The 15,859-nt window shown below is 40.4% G+C and overlaps 1 protein-coding gene across 3 annotated transcripts in view; it reads right to left on the reverse strand.

Annotated features, from left to right (window-relative positions):
* The window catches only part of LOC110507349 (AP-2 complex subunit mu-B), a 34,893-nt gene that overhangs the window by 16,795 nt on the left and 2,239 nt on the right, over nucleotides 1-15,859 (reverse strand). For all 3 annotated transcript variants that reach the window (XR_005039962.1, XM_021587281.2, XM_021587282.2), the window contains exons 2-7: nucleotides 11,576-11,688; nucleotides 5,812-5,989; nucleotides 5,640-5,727; nucleotides 3,273-3,355; nucleotides 3,008-3,013; nucleotides 1,099-1,234 (exon numbers count right to left, since the gene is read on the reverse strand). Coding sequence is in view for 2 of the 3 variants with exons in the window: in XM_021587281.2 (XP_021442956.1) it covers nucleotides 1,099-1,234; nucleotides 3,008-3,013; nucleotides 3,273-3,355; nucleotides 5,640-5,727; nucleotides 5,812-5,989; nucleotides 11,576-11,649 (565 nt within the window). In the remaining variant the exon portion in view is untranslated. The remainder of the gene's footprint in view (nucleotides 1-1,098; nucleotides 1,235-3,007; nucleotides 3,014-3,272; nucleotides 3,356-5,639; nucleotides 5,728-5,811; nucleotides 5,990-11,575; nucleotides 11,689-15,859) is intronic.

The raw sequence follows: 15,859 nt of genomic DNA on the forward strand, positions 1-15,859 counted from the left end.
ACTCTACAACTTGTTAGATGCATTTGCTGTTTGTTTTGGTTGCGTTTCAGATTATTTTATGCCCAATGTAAATTCAAGTTAAATAATGTATTTTGTCCTTTCAGAGTCACTTTTATTGTAAATAAGACTATAATACTTTTCTAAACACTTCTACATTAATGCGGATGCTACCATGATTACAGATAGTGAATAATGATGAGTGTGAAAGTTAGATGCACAATTATCAACCCCCCCCCCCCCCCCCCCCACACACACACAAAACAATGCTAGCCTACCATGCTATTCTAATGGTGAGAGGTTATCATGTCTTAGTGGTATGATACTTTCTCACTCATCCTTATTCACGATTCATTCAGGACTATCCGTAATCATGGTAGCATCCACATTAATGTAGAAGTGTTTAGAAACATATTCTATTCTTATTTGCAATAAATGTACCATTTAATTCTATTGGGCACAAAATAATCTGAAACAGAAAATGCATCAAACAAGTTTTTAGTCACAAGCTTGAAACTTTTGACCTCTTTAATACACATAAGTGAATTTGTCCCAATACTTTGGGTGGACTATGTAAAAAAAAAAATCTAGAACTTAAACGATTTACCCGATATGGATTAAAATTAAAGCAATTCAAGCTGACAGTCAGCAATTCAACCAGTCTTGGCATTGTACAATTTCATATCCAAAGCGCTGGAGTACAGAGCCAAAACAACAAAAAGTGTGTCACTGTCCCAATAGTTTTAGAGATTCCTGTAGTGTATGTATTTTCCAATTGTATTGAATTTGAAGTGCCTTTGAAGTGCCCAATGCACAGCCAGTCTTGCCCACACTGTCCATTCTTGTTGCCCACACGATAACGAGGACCATAATGGAAATAAGTCAATAGACTTAATTGTTTTGTAAATTCTCAATACATTTTTTAATGTAATTAGTGTTGTCCTCACATGAATGAGTCACCTCTATATGCATTTTAAACATGTCCAATAAAATGTATTAATTCAAGACCCGAGTCCAGTGTAAGTTTGTCTTTGTTGATTTGTTTCAGTACAGCAGCGATACAAAGTCCTTGCTGCAAAACAAACTCGACACCGGTATTACCTTGTGGGGACATCAGCAGGTTGACGCTCTCCAGCACGTCCAGGAAGAGCTCGTTGCGACGGTACTTGATGCCCTCGCGACGCCAGCCGATCTGTCCAGTCACCTGACTGGTGATCTGAGACTGCTCCTCCTTGGACTGGTGGACAGAGATAGAAAAAGGGACAGAGAGGGGAGAGAAACAAGTGGTTGACATAGACAGAGGAGATAGAGGGAAAAGACAATGAGGAGAGAGGGAGAAAAGGATAGGGAGAAGAGCAGGAGGAAAAGGATAGAGAGGAGTAGAGAAAAAAGGTTGACAGAGAGAGGATACAGGAAAAGGCCAAGGAGGAGAAAAGAGAAGAGGGATGGACATAAAGAGAAGAAAGTAAAAGGATAGTGAGGAAAAAAATAAGCGATAGGGGAGAGAGAGAGACGAACAAAAAGTAGGAGAGAGAAAAAGAGAATGCCAGATTGTTATGCCTGAAACATTTTTCACCGGGATAATTTGTAATGATAACTCAATATGTAAAGTTGGACTTAGCAATATGTTGGTGACATATACATCAACACTAATATCCCAGAAACCCTAGACCCACTCCAATTTGCATACCACCCCAACAGATCCACAGATGATGCCATCCCTATTGCACTCCACACTGCCCTTTCCCACCTGGACAAAAGGAACACCTATGTAACACCTAGCGGCGGCTAGAGTGTTGGGCCAGTAACTGAAAGGTTGCTGGATCGAATCTCTGAGCTGACAACGTACACATATGTTGTTCTGCACCTGAACAAGGCAGTTAACCCACTGTTCCCCATATCCTGAAGCCAGGATATGCATATAATTGGTACCATTGGAAAGAAAACACTCTGAAGTTTGTAGAAATGTTAAAATAATGTAGGAGACTATAACACAATAGATATGGTAGGAGAAAATCTAAAGAAAAACCAACCAGATTTATTTTTTGAGAGCCCATGCTCTTACAATGGAAAGTATAGGGAAATAATGAAATCTACCTCCCAGGATACAATTCCCATGACTTCCACTGGGTGTCAGTAATCTTTGTTCAAGGCTTCAGGCTTGATTTTTCCAAAACGAGTAAGAATAATGAGTTTTAGTACAAGGACACCTACTTGGAAATTTGTGTGTGCGAGCGCCATGAAGACAATGCGCACATGCTAAAATCGGATTCCTATTGAACATACTTCTTTCCGTATTAAATATTATAGTTTGATTACATTTTAGGGTATCTGAGGAGTTAATAGAAACGTATTTTAACTTGTTGAAACAAAGTTTAGGGGTAGATTTTGGGATTCTTATCTTGGCATGTTGAACAAGTGGATTACTCAAATCGATGGTGCCAACTAAACATAATTTTTGGGATAAAATAAGGATTTTATCTACCAAAACGACACTACATGTTATAGCTGGGACCCTTTTGATGACAAATCAGAGGAAGATTTTGAAAAAGTAAGTTAATATTTAATAGCTATTTGTGAATTTATGAAACCTGTGCCGGTGGAAAAATATTTTGATGTGGGGCGCCATCTTCAAACAATCGCATGGCATGCTTTCGCTGTAAAGCCTACTGTACATTGGACAATGCAGTTAGATTAACAAGAATTTAAGCTTTCAACTGATATAAGACACTTATATGTACCTAAATGTTAATATTCATAATTTTTAGGATTATTTATTTGAATTGCGCGCCCTCCAGTTTCACCGGAAGTTGTCCCGCTGGCGGGACCCCTATCCCAGAGGGGTTTTAAGGGCTTGTAAGTAAGCATTTCACTGCAAGGTTGTATTCGGCGCATGTGACAAATAACATTTGATTTTATATCCGTAAGGAGACAGACACCAAGCTGTGCAAGAAGATGTAAAACAGTTGAGTCTGCCTATAAACAACCAATCAAAAGGGAGAGTACTCACATGGTGCTGGAGAATGACATGACCAGGCGATAAAATGTCAGCCACGGAGCACATCGAGAGAGAGAGAGAGAGAGAAGAAAGAGAGCAAGTGAGAGAGAGAAAAGGACATTACACAAGTCTACAACCAATTAAACAATATCATCAGCTCTGACTGGAGCTATCCCTCATGCCCAACATCAACAGCTGAAAAGGTATACTACTGTGATTACCACGCAGTCCAAACTGGATATGAGATATATCTTTTAAAAATTGTCGTAGTTCCCACCTGGCTCTTGATGCCTGTTTGAGTGATGAAGGTCTTCAGTGCGCCAGTCTCCGAGTTCTGGGGGTAGCCAAAGTCCAGGATCTCTACAACGGACGAGGGGACCGTGAGACCACACACTTCTGCTATGAGCTCACCAGATGGGCTCACAAAGAAACACCATCTTATTTTATGTAACCGTTATTTGACCAGGTAAATTCAGAGACTGTATTGAACATGAGCGACGATCTGGGAAAGGGTTGCAGGGGAGGAGAGGGGTTGTTTCGAACAATTCGGCTGAGCCCAATTACTCGACTGGTTGATTGTTTGGTCGTTAGGCTGTTGGTCGACCAAGATTATTTTAGTCGAGCAGTAACAAACAAATACAGTACCAGTCAAAAGTTTGGACACACCTACTCACTCAAGGGTTTTTCTTTATTTTTACTATTTTCTACATTGTAGAATACTAGCGAAGACATCAAAACTATGAAATAACACATATGGAATCATGTAGTAACCAAAAAAGTGTGAAACAAATCAAAAAATATTTTATATTTGAAATTCTTCAAAGTAGCCACCTTTTGCCTTGATGACAGTTTTGCTCTGATCCAGTGGAAACGTCATAAAACAGGCCTACCTGATTACTTCTTATCAGTGCTCGACTTGGACTGAAATAGGTTCCGGTTCTCATTTTGGATGCTGCTACTGTTTATATTTAGGTGCAGGAGCTCCACAATACTTTAGAGATAATATTCTATAAGAGGAACAAGGTGCTCAATCAGTGGAACATTTCAGGTGCCGGTACTCAGGTCCGGTGAGCTAGTATCCAAGTCAAGCACTGCTTCTTATCCCTTGAGCAAATAGCCTACATCTGTGTCTGTGCGCTGGAAACTCTGAAGACCCAGAATATTTTATAGAATGTAAGTTCGCTAGTAAAGCCTGACCCAAGTTAATAGTTTATACAATGTTTCAAATTGGTTGCAGACAGGCCATGTGTAGCCAATGTGATTTATAGGATATTTACTTTTATCAGAATATTTCTACCTGCAGGCTGAAATGTTTTTATTTGTTGGCTTTATGTAGGCTATTTTTATATAGTTGACAATAGAAGTTACTTTTTAGGTTTGTATCATTTTCATATAGATTTGGATAGAATTTTGATTAACACGACAATGATTTTGAAATATGAAGACATTATAAATGAAATGAAACTGAAAATGTGCATATGAAAACTATAACTAGCACGCAAATAGTAGAAATGGTCAAATAAATTGGCATTGTACATGAAAAAGGTTTTTGAGTAGGTGGCCATGTAGTCTATTTACTAGCAACTTCAAGAGAGTAACGGCAGAATCTGTGAAAGCCAGCGGGACCGGGAGAAGAATAGTTACTGTGTGGGTATAGGTTCTAATCTGGCCTACTGGGCTCCATCTTTCCCCACTATCATCCTATCTCACTATCTGAAAATAAAAAGCAATTATTTGAAAGAAAGGAAAGCAATCATATTAATTTCACCAATTTCTTGAGTGGATATTAGCAAGTCTGCATGCAATGTCTGTCACAGCACACGTAGACATCTGCCAGCGCTATATTTTTTTTAGGTTTAGATTTTCTCACTTAAAAGTCACAAAAGTCTAAACCTAAAAAAACAACAGCACAGCAGAAAGGCTGACTATGGCACAAGAGAACCACTTCAGGATGTGGCACGATGGTTGTGTGGAATTCCTGTAAAGTTTGTTAGGTGGTTGTAAACAGAGGGGGAAAATAACACGCTGCAATTGAGCACACACACACACACACACACACACACACACACACACACACACACACACACACACACACACACACACACACACACACACACCAGGGATGGGCACAGTTATTTAAATATCAGAACGTATTTAGTATTCGATTACTTGTGAGAGTATTCAAAAGTTGCAATCTGGATGGTGTAGCTAACTTGTTTACATCGATTTAATGCAGTGAAGACAGACACTACCAGATGAGATGATAGATAACCTATCGCAGTAATACTTTTGTCTAACTTGCCGGTTTGGCTACTTTCTCATTTGTTCTTCCTCCGTATCGCACACTGGCCCCTGCTCCTCTTTCGACCCTCCCCCACCCTTCTGTTAAAGCAGAGTGCACCGGCTCTTACCTGAGAGCATGAGCAAGCCCCAATTGAAGTAAAAATACATATATAATATTTCAAACATGTATTTTGACTATCCAGAAATCCCTAACAGACACACACACCACACACACACACAAAGTAGCAACAATAGACGACTGATGCATCAGCTCAAGACGACTCTTTCCAGAGGAACAAAGAGCCAGAGGAAAAAGAGAGCGATATCCTAAAAGAGTGGCAAAAGAAAAGGCTTCCTTTACCGTCCAGCAGCTCGTAGATCAGCACAAAGTTGTTCTTGATGTTCTCCTCGCTGATCTTGCCGAAGTAGGCCGTCATGACGTCGCACATCTTAAGATGAGATAAAATCAGATAGATAGTTATTTAAGAAAATGTGATTGCTCCAGCCAATACATACAACACCAACAAATGTACCTTGTAGAGGAACTCGAACACCATGGCGGCGTTGACATTCTGCTTGGTGACCGCCGCCAGCCAGATGTTGGAGCGCTTGACGTGGAAGAAGCTGGTGCGGGCGATGTTGGTGACCGGCGAGCGCACCTGCTGCCGCGCATGGATCACGTTCACGCGGAACGCATCCACCGCGTTGCGCCTGGACACACAAAGACAGGAAAGAAAAGGAGGGGGTCGTTAGGGACATTCAAAAGACCTTGAGCAGGAAGAGGAACAGAGAGTGTTAGAGACATTTTATTAGGCAGGTAAAGATATGAGATGGTTAAAAGTCAAAAAGGGGAAGAGTGAAAGAGGAAGAGGAGAAATAGATGACCACGAGATGCACCGAAGAAAGGAAACGGTAAGCTTACATCTAGAGAAAAAGAAAACAGGCTTTAATGGGGGGTTGTCAATGTAGCTTGCATGCCGGCAAGACACTTCAGTCAGGAGATAATCAGTTGCCAAGCGAGCACATTATCTTACCTATTCCTACAGTATCCAATGGACAAGATGGTGAACATGGAGAGAAATGGCACCAGCAAAAAGGGTGGACAGAAACACAAAAGACAGGGAGGAGGAGGAGCAGAAGAAGGAGGTGGAGAATGAAGATGGGGATAGAGACATCAGGGCAGAGGGTTAGAGAGACACACGAATAGCGGGCGCAAGCACAGGCACACCAGGGTTTCCATTAGCTGGCAACTGCGGACTTTAGGCTCATGAAAATAAATACAATTGTAGCCGGCATCCCAATTTCACGCTTCAGCACCATTCAGCACCATTCAGCACCAAAATACGAAAAAAATATGCCTATAGCCTGGAATGTCCTCCGTGTGGACAAATGTTTTAATTGTAGCGGAGAAAGATGAGATGAATGTTAGTACGGCCAAATGCAGGCTACTGTGCATGTGGCCGTAGGGTGGTCACCAACCGGTCGCTATCCAAGGCATTCCTAATCAATCACCATACATTTCTGTAAAAAACAACAACGATAAACCTTGCATTCCTATTTTTTTTAAGTCTCACACTGTTGGCGGTAGGTGCACCCGATTTAGCTGCCCTGTGCGCGGCAGGCCCAGAGAGCAAATCACTATAGAAATAATGCGTTGAGTTTCACCAAGTCACCAGACGGTCCCTTTCCGGTCAGTATCAGCGGAGGGACGTTGAGAGGCAAACCCTCAGTCTGCTGCTTTCTCCCTCCACTGACACTGACCATCAGATGCAGGCTCCATCAGCCCAGTAAAATAAAAAAAGTGAATTATTAAAATGTATGCTCACTCAGCTGTGCCTCACAAGTAATACAACAACTGATCTATTACCGGTGTGATCATATAGCCACGCAATGGCAGGGTTGGGGTTTAGTGAGTGAGCAAAGCCAATATAAGTGTTTTGGGCCTATATCCTACTGAACACACCTAGGGCTGGGCGATTTTGGAATTAATTTGATTAATTCAAATGTAAGTTTTTGCGCACTATTCCAAATGCCTGTATTTAGGACAGATTTTAACGAGAGTGAAACCTCTTGCTTCACCTCTTCCTCTATGGTTTACACACACCAAGCCCCTCCCCCTGCCTCTCATGCCAACAAAGTTGAGAGATCAACAGTATTATTAGAGGTTTGGTCCAACAGAATCGGTCATACGGACACCAAAACACATTGAGACATTATTTTACTGTAATAGAGGATAAGTTATAATAAAACACAATAATATAAGAAATTGGCAAATCGTTCTCATTCTGAGAAATAAGCTAGGCCACTTGATTTCAACATCTGAAGGAAGTGGACAGGCTAACATGCTTTTCAAACAGTTGGAGACAGACAGTAGGGTATGTTCATAACAATTCAGCTGTTCAACTTTGTTTCCATGCAAGCTGCGCCGCAGTACACTGCAACTTTTAAAGAACGAACCACTGTATGCAACATTAACTGATTAAAAACAATTCTGTAGCAATGAGGTTTGTGCAGTAGGCTATAGACCCAATACATTATCTCTGCATGTTGGCTACGCTTGAATTGCCCTGCCAATGTTGTTCTTCTCAGACCATTTTGAAATTATATTGAAAAGATATAGATTAAGGCAGCCCCCCGCATCTATATGATATGATCAAACTGGTAATAGATCATTTGTTGTTTAACTTGTGAGACCCGGCTGCATCTGATGGTCAGTCTGAGGGGAAGGAAGGAGCAGTGGTGAGGCTGCCTCTCACCCGACTCACCGTCCCTCCGCTGAGAAAAGGGGACACCCTTCCAGCTGATGGTGAAACTCAAGTCACACTGCATTATTTCTGCCTCATGCCCCAATTCATGTTGTTACTCCTATGAGCAGAGAATGTGAAATATTACTTGACATAAAAAAAAGACAAGCTGTTAATAATAACAACGCAAGCCTATTGGAAACCTTTGCTTTACTCAATAATTGCAGCTGCAGTGCAGATTGTAGCGTGAGTGGAAGTAGGGAGAACGCACATTTTATGGCTTATATAAGTGTTGAACAAAGTCTTGACAGTGCTGAATACCAACGTAAACAAGAACAGCAGCTCTTTGCTGTATTCGTTGAGTCTCTCTAGTCATGGTTTTAAACATTCAGCAATACCAAGCGTCGGCTGGAGTGGTGCAAAGCTAGCCGCCATTGGACTCTGAAGCAGTGCAAACGCGTTCTCTGGAGTGAAGAATCACGCTTCACCACCTGCCAGTCCGACAGACGAATGGGTTTGGGGGATGCCAGGGAAACAGTACCTGCCCGAATGCATAGTGGCAACTGTAAAGTTTGGTGGATGAGAAATAATGGTCTGGGGCTGTTTTTCATCGTTCAGTCTAGGCCCCTTAGTTCCAGTGAAGGGAAATCTTAATGCTACAGCATACAATTACATTCTGTAGGATTCTGTGCATCCAACTTTGTGGAAACAGTTTGGGAAAGGCCCTTTCCTGTTTCAGCATGAATGCCCCCGTTCACAAAGTGAGGTCCATTAAGAAATGGTTTGTCGAGATTGGTGTGAAAGAACTTCACTGGCTTGCACAGAGCCCTAACCTCAACTCCATCGAACACCTTTGGGAGGAATTGGAACGCCGACTGCGAGCCAGGCCTAATCGCCCAACATCAGTGCCCAACCTCACTAAAACTCTTGTGGCTGAATGAAAGCAAGTCCCCGCAGCAATGTTCCTACATCTAGTGGAAAGCCTTCTCAGAAGAGTGGAGGCTGTTATAGCAGCAAAGGAGGGACCAACTTCATATTAATGAACATGAGTTTTGAATGAGATGTATGACAAGCAGGTGTCCACATACTCTTGGTTATGTGGTGTATTTTCCTTTATTATTCCCATAACCATACCACCCCTCCCCTGTTGGAGTAAACTAATGGACAACACCACTTAGGCTTCTACTTCCAGCTTATACGTATCAAATGATCGATTGACTATGAGTTTTCGGATCACCCAGTAGTGCTATTTGCAGAGTTAACTCAGGGTAAATGTGGCCATTCAGCCGTTCTTGAACCTGCGACCAAAACAAATGATCTAATGATTCTGAATCCGGTGTTCATTAACCATGTGCCTTGAAAATCTCTTCCCAACTATTCTGCAATATGTATGGCACATCTGTCAAACTGGTATACTTTTTTATTTATCACAATTATCTTTAGCCAATTTTGGTATTTAATGCAGGGCCGACAGACAAGTTCCTTACCTTTTCCCCCTTCCACTTGCCTCTTCCATTTTTGCGGTAATGCTGCAATTAGTTGGTTGTAATTTTGAGTAGAGCAGACATTTCTATATATTTTTGTTAGCTGCATGTGTGACATAACTCCACCAGTCCTATTTATGATATAATTGACAAAAGTTATACCTTTTTTTTCTCCTCCAAAAGTATATATATATATATTTCATCAATTAGTACATTTTAACTGAGATTAAAACCAACTTTCTATAGCTTGTTTTAAAAATAATTCTATTTTTGAGATTATTTCATTTTCAAATAACCGAAAGTGAGCAGTTGTAATCTGAATAAAGGGAAAAAAGCCATTCTTGAACACGGGGTGAGTCTTTCTTACTAAACTACTAGAAAACCAGTTTGGATTTAAGTATAACTTTTGTATGACTGAAACCTTTACTGAGAGGTCTAATGCTTTAATATTTAATCATTTCTGTCCTCTGAATTCATATTCATTATATAAATAGGCCCGTTTAATTTTGTCTGGCTTGCCATTCCAAATAAAATTTTATATTTTTTGCTCATAAAATTTAAGAAACAAGTATGGCCCTGCAGGGCCATACACAAATAAGTAAACTGGGATATGACTAGAGTTAATAAAGGAGATTTTTCCACAAATAGGCAGGTCTTTTCCTGTCAATGGTAGCAAGATCGTGTCTATTTTTGCTAACTTTCTAGTCAAATGTATTGTAGTGAGAATTTCTTTCCTTCGGGATATGAAGACCGATTACTTCACCGTCAGACCATTTTATTAGTAAACTACACATTGGTATATGGGTAAAAATAAAACAATAGGTCCCCCTCTTTGTGAGGCAGTGGAAAACCTCCCTGGTCTTTGTGGTTGAAAATCACTGCTAGACTGAGGGACCTTACATATAATTGTATGTGTGGGTTACAGAGATTAGGTAGTCATTAAAAAATTATGTTAAACAGTATTATTGAATCCATGCAACTTATTAAGCACATTTTTACTCCTGAACATATTTAGGCTTGCCATAACAAAGGGGTTGAATACTTATTGACAAGACATTTCAGCTTTTCATTTTTATTAATTTGTACAAATTTCAAAAAACATAATTTCACTTTGACATTATGGGTTATTGTGTGTAGTGACACACTGTATGCATTAATGAATCAATTATACAATCATACAATCAATTTGAATTTGTTTTGACCAATCTAACTACAAAATAACAATGGTGATAGGATAAATCTATTGATGAACTGGGTAAATCAAGATGCTGTCTCGGCCTATTCACAATACAGGTAAATGCTTATTGTTCAATAGGAGTGTGTGCATGCATTGAGTTATTGAGGTTGTTTTAGATGATTTCATGGGGCTACAGATGAGAAATAATCACTGCCATTAAGGACTTATTTTAATGACAACTGCTAGGAGAACATATTATTTTATCAAAAATATTTGCATAGAAGAAGCAATCTCTTTTATAAAAGTGTGCACTGTCTCTAAGAAAGTAAAGACGTCATTCGCAAGGCAGAATGTGGTTATGGAATCTAGTAGAAATCAGACGGAGGCGAGGGAGACAATGAAATTAATGAGTTTTTGGTGGCAAGGGAGACTAAGTTAATTAAGAATGTTTTTGATTACAAATAGCTTTGAAATCAGTATTTTTGGGGGTACTAGGGTAGTGAATTCAGATGTAAGCTAACAAGGAAAGTATGCCCACAATTAAAGCAGGAAGATACTGTGATAATCTGTATGGACATTGTTTTGCAAACAGTAATTAAAAGTTTCAACATTTCTTCATGTTTTGCATTATTCAAGTGTTTGTGAAGCATTAGTGGGGAGCTAACAATGCAGCCCAGACAGCCTCGCAATACATGACTAAGTGGAGCATGCACTTTCCTCTTCACGCTATAAAGTGGATGCGCTGATCGACAGACTTCATCCTCTCAATCACGTGAGACATTTGACAGAAGTACAGAATGTAACAAAATTGTTAGTACCGAACCGTTTCATTTTTTTATCGAAAAATTACTGAAGTTTCGGTATACCATGCAACACTACTCTGTGGACTCACCCTATGTCATCACGGTAGACGCGGGAGATCAGCACCTCCCCCTTGTGGTTGTAGATGAACAATCCTCCAATCATGATGGCAGCCTCTCAGTCATAACAGGCCATGAGGAGTGACTGCATGGGAGAGAGATAGAGTAGGGAAGTGATCAGCAGGCAGTACAACAATAAAAAAATCAGAGGGGGAAAAGGCTTCTTGAAGAAACGTCTTCTTGGGGCAGGAGGAATTCAGAAAGAAATCATATATCTGCCTGAAGGGGCAGAGAGAGAGACTATTACATCCATCTCTAGATACTACTAGGCAGGAAAGGAGTAGTTTAACAAAAGTACATGATCCATAACAAGAAAAGCCCTGGATTAGCTAATCCTCTCCTTCCCCTTCCTCAGGAAGACCAATAAAATAGGCCTAGACCAGATTACTGCTCCTATAGCTAACACACAGAAAACAGGAGGGGAATCAAGGTGTTCATTAGGCTCCAAAATAAAGAAAGCTGACTGAAACAGGGTTGGTTCTACCTAAACCCCCAATAACAAATACGCGCCCTAATGAACACGACCCTAGAGGAGCGATGTCATCTAGGCTAATTTGTTAATGAATTAAAAACATGTATACCCTTTCATTCGACCTTCAGGTGCCATAGGAAGCACATTTCCAATTCATGTCATGATTGAACTGAATTCGGCTCAGATTGAAGGACACCCCCACACCCCCTTTACCTCTCTACCTCGCTACCTCTCAGTCTATTCAGAAGGACACATCCAAAAGCTTACAGAGAACTCATTTGACCCTTATATCTATTCAAACATCATGAAGCCAGACTGATAGAGTTGACATATGCAAGTCAGCATAATAGCCTAGTGTGTGTGAATGTGTGTGTGTTCCACAAGATCTGACCTTATGTCTCTCTCACTACAAGGTCAGTGTGACCGGGTCTGTCTGCCGATTAAGTACCGCTACGTGTGGTCGTAGGCTATGACAAAGTTCTAGCAGTGTCAGATCCCGGTGACTAACCAATAGGAACATGGCCGGCACAGAGTATGCACACAATAATATGTTTATTGTGAATAGTCAGATGAATATAATAGCTTGATTTAAACGCTTAGCCTACATGCTGTGCAAGAAGAACGATGTCCCTAATAATTTTGTTTACACAACACACCTGAAATCAAGCTACCTGATGGGATTATAAATCAAAATAAAACAGGAATTGGGGAAGAAGACAAGAAGAAGTCTTGGCCTGGCAGATAAAAGCTGAGGAGAAGTTGAGAACCATCAACTCTATTGAAACACAGAATGGTCAAGTGTCTCACAACCCGGAAGAGATTCATGATTCATTTAAACAATACTATTCTAAGTTATACATTTCTGATGGAACGGAACCAGTAATGATAGACACATTTCTGTCAACTATTGAACTACCGCTCCTCACACAGGAAGACCTTTACAAAAACAGAAATTCGAAAAGGCCATTTCCTCTCTACAATCCAGCTAATCACCAGGAGACGATGGCTTTCCCCCAGGGTTTTATAAGGAGTTTAAGGATTTGCTTATTCCTCTCTTGATGGATGTTCTAAATGTATCTGCTGAGACGCAGAGTCTAACGGACTCCTTTTCCACGGCTATAATAACAGTTATACATTTTTTTTAAATTAAGATCCTCTACAATGTTCTTCCTATAGGCCGATCTCGCTCCTCAATGCCAACTATAAATTGATTTCTAAGGTGATGGCTAATAGATTAGGACAATATTTGCCAAATCTGATTAACACCGATCAAACAGGCTTTATGCAGAAAATATCCTCCACCAATAATTTGCACAGGTTATTCAACGCAATTCACATGATGGACAGTGTGAGGAGCGATCCTAGTATAGCAGTATCTCTAGACGCTGAAAAGGCCTTTGATAGGCTGGAGTGGCCATACCTATTCAAGGTACTGGCAAAATTGAACCTTGGTCCTTCGTTTGTCAACTGGGTTAAAACGTATATACAATAAACCGGAAGATCACAACTAATGGCATGATGTCAGCCACATTCCCACTCTTTAGAGATAGTAGACAGAGCTGTTCACTTTCCCCGCTCCTTTTTGTGCTAGCCACAGAACCCCTGGCAGAGGCCATAAGAACGGATCCTGGCATAAAGTGTGTTCTGGTGGGCCAGATAACGCATAAGATCTCATTGTTCGCAGACAACTTTATTTTGTTCCTCTCTCACCCGACCGGATCTCTCTCAAAACTACAGACGCTTTTGGGTACATACAGCTCAGGTTACAAAGTCAACATGGACAAAAGTCTAATACTTCCACTGACTCGCTTTGACTATAGCATCTGTGAACGAACGGGTCCGTTCAGATGATCGCCACAGGGGTTCAAATATCTAGGAATCACAGTTGATAATGACTTAAACATTTGTACAAGCTTAACTACTCTGCCTTGGTTCAGAAAGGCGGTGGATGACTTGAATAGATGGATAGATCTGCCTCTCACATTATTTGGGAGAATTATCTGTATTAATATGAACGTTCTGCTTAAAATGATGTGCCTATTTTAATCTTTACGAATAACCCGACGCGAGAGTGTCTTTAAGGGTGGCAGGGTAGCCTAGTGGTTAGAGCATTGGATTAGTAACCGGAAGGTTGCAAGTTCAAACCCCTGAGCTGACAAGGTACAAATCTGTCATTCTGCCCCTGAATCCTAGGCCGTTATTGAAAATAAGAATTTGTTCTTAACTGCCTTGCCTAGTAAAATAAAAAAAATAACAATACCATAAGACAATTTGTACAGAACTGTAAAACCCCAAGGGTGAGCCCGGACAAATTAACGTGGGATTATAGTCTAGGTCTCTGCCTACCAAATTTCAAGATGTATTACTGGGCAGTGCAAATTATATGAATTTCATTCCTATTTGAACCTGAACCAGCCCCTTCTTGGACTCAGATGGAAATGTTTGCTCTTCATGAAGAGGTAATAGTATCTACAAGTGGAACCCCAAGACTACATCAACAGCAATACCTGTACCATCAATTTAGTAAGATCTTGGTATGAAATTCGTAAGTTATTTGGTCTGAAAGAAGACTTGTCATCCAAAACACCCCTGTGGCAAGACAGACTCCTGCCAATGATCTTGGATAGCAAAAACATTTGAGAAGGGAATGAGAAGGGAATAACGTAATTAGAAAATTGTTATATAGATGGGGTACTTATTTCATTTGAGCAACTAAAAGAAAAATACCAGTTATCCAAATATCATTTATTTTGTTATTCACAGTTAAACCTTTCTCAGAAGCACTTTTGGAGATATGACTTTACCAAACCTATCAAGCATTGAACAACTACTCCATGATAACAATGACACATATAGATTTATATCCAGAGTGTACTCATTGCTAATGCAACAATGCCCAAAACAAGATGTACATAAGTCGAGAGAGTGATGGGAATACTACAATTGATGAGGGTCTATGGTCGGACGTATGCCAAGATAGTGTGTCAGCGACCATCAACTCTAGATTAGAGGTCGACCATGGCCGGGCCGATTAATTAGGGCCGATTTTCACGTTTTCATAACAATCGGTAATCTGCATTTTTGGATGCCGATTATGGCTGATTACATTGCAATCCACGAGGAGACCTGTTACGCGAGTGCAGCAAGGAGCCAAGGTAAATTGCTAGCTAGCATTAAACTTATCTTATAAAAAAACAACCAATCTTAACATAATCCCTACACATGGTTGATGATATTACTAGTTTATCTAGCTTGTCCTGCGTTGCATATAATCAATGCGGTGCCGGTTAATTTAACATCGAATCACAGCCTACTTCGCAAAACAGGTGTTGATTTAATAAAAGCATATTCGCGTCAGGGTATACGCAGCAGTTTGGGCCGCCTGGCTCGTTGCGAACTGTGTGAAGACCATTTGTTCCTAACAATGACAGAAATTAACGTGCCAGAATTTTACATAATTATGACATAACATTGAAGGTTGTGCAATGTTACAGCAATATTTAGACTTAGGGTTGCCACCCGTTCGATACAATACGGAATGGTTCCTCCCTTCTCCCTTTATTATGGAGGTCCCTTCCCACTTGAACCTGAAATATGCCTTCTGGGTAAGTTCACAAATGTGAATTTGAGGAATAGCGTCAAAATCAAATTTACAGAAATCGCACTTGTCACTGCAAGAAAATGCATAGCATTGACATGGAAATCGGATTCCCCTCTCCCAAGATGGCTCTCTGAAATGAAGAAATGTATTACTATTTTCGAAGATTACCTATGCTTTTAGAAA

Source organism: Oncorhynchus mykiss, chromosome 27, assembly GCF_013265735.2.
Source record: "Oncorhynchus mykiss isolate Arlee chromosome 27, USDA_OmykA_1.1, whole genome shotgun sequence".
NCBI classification, from domain to species: Eukaryota; Metazoa; Chordata; class Actinopteri; order Salmoniformes; family Salmonidae; genus Oncorhynchus; species Oncorhynchus mykiss.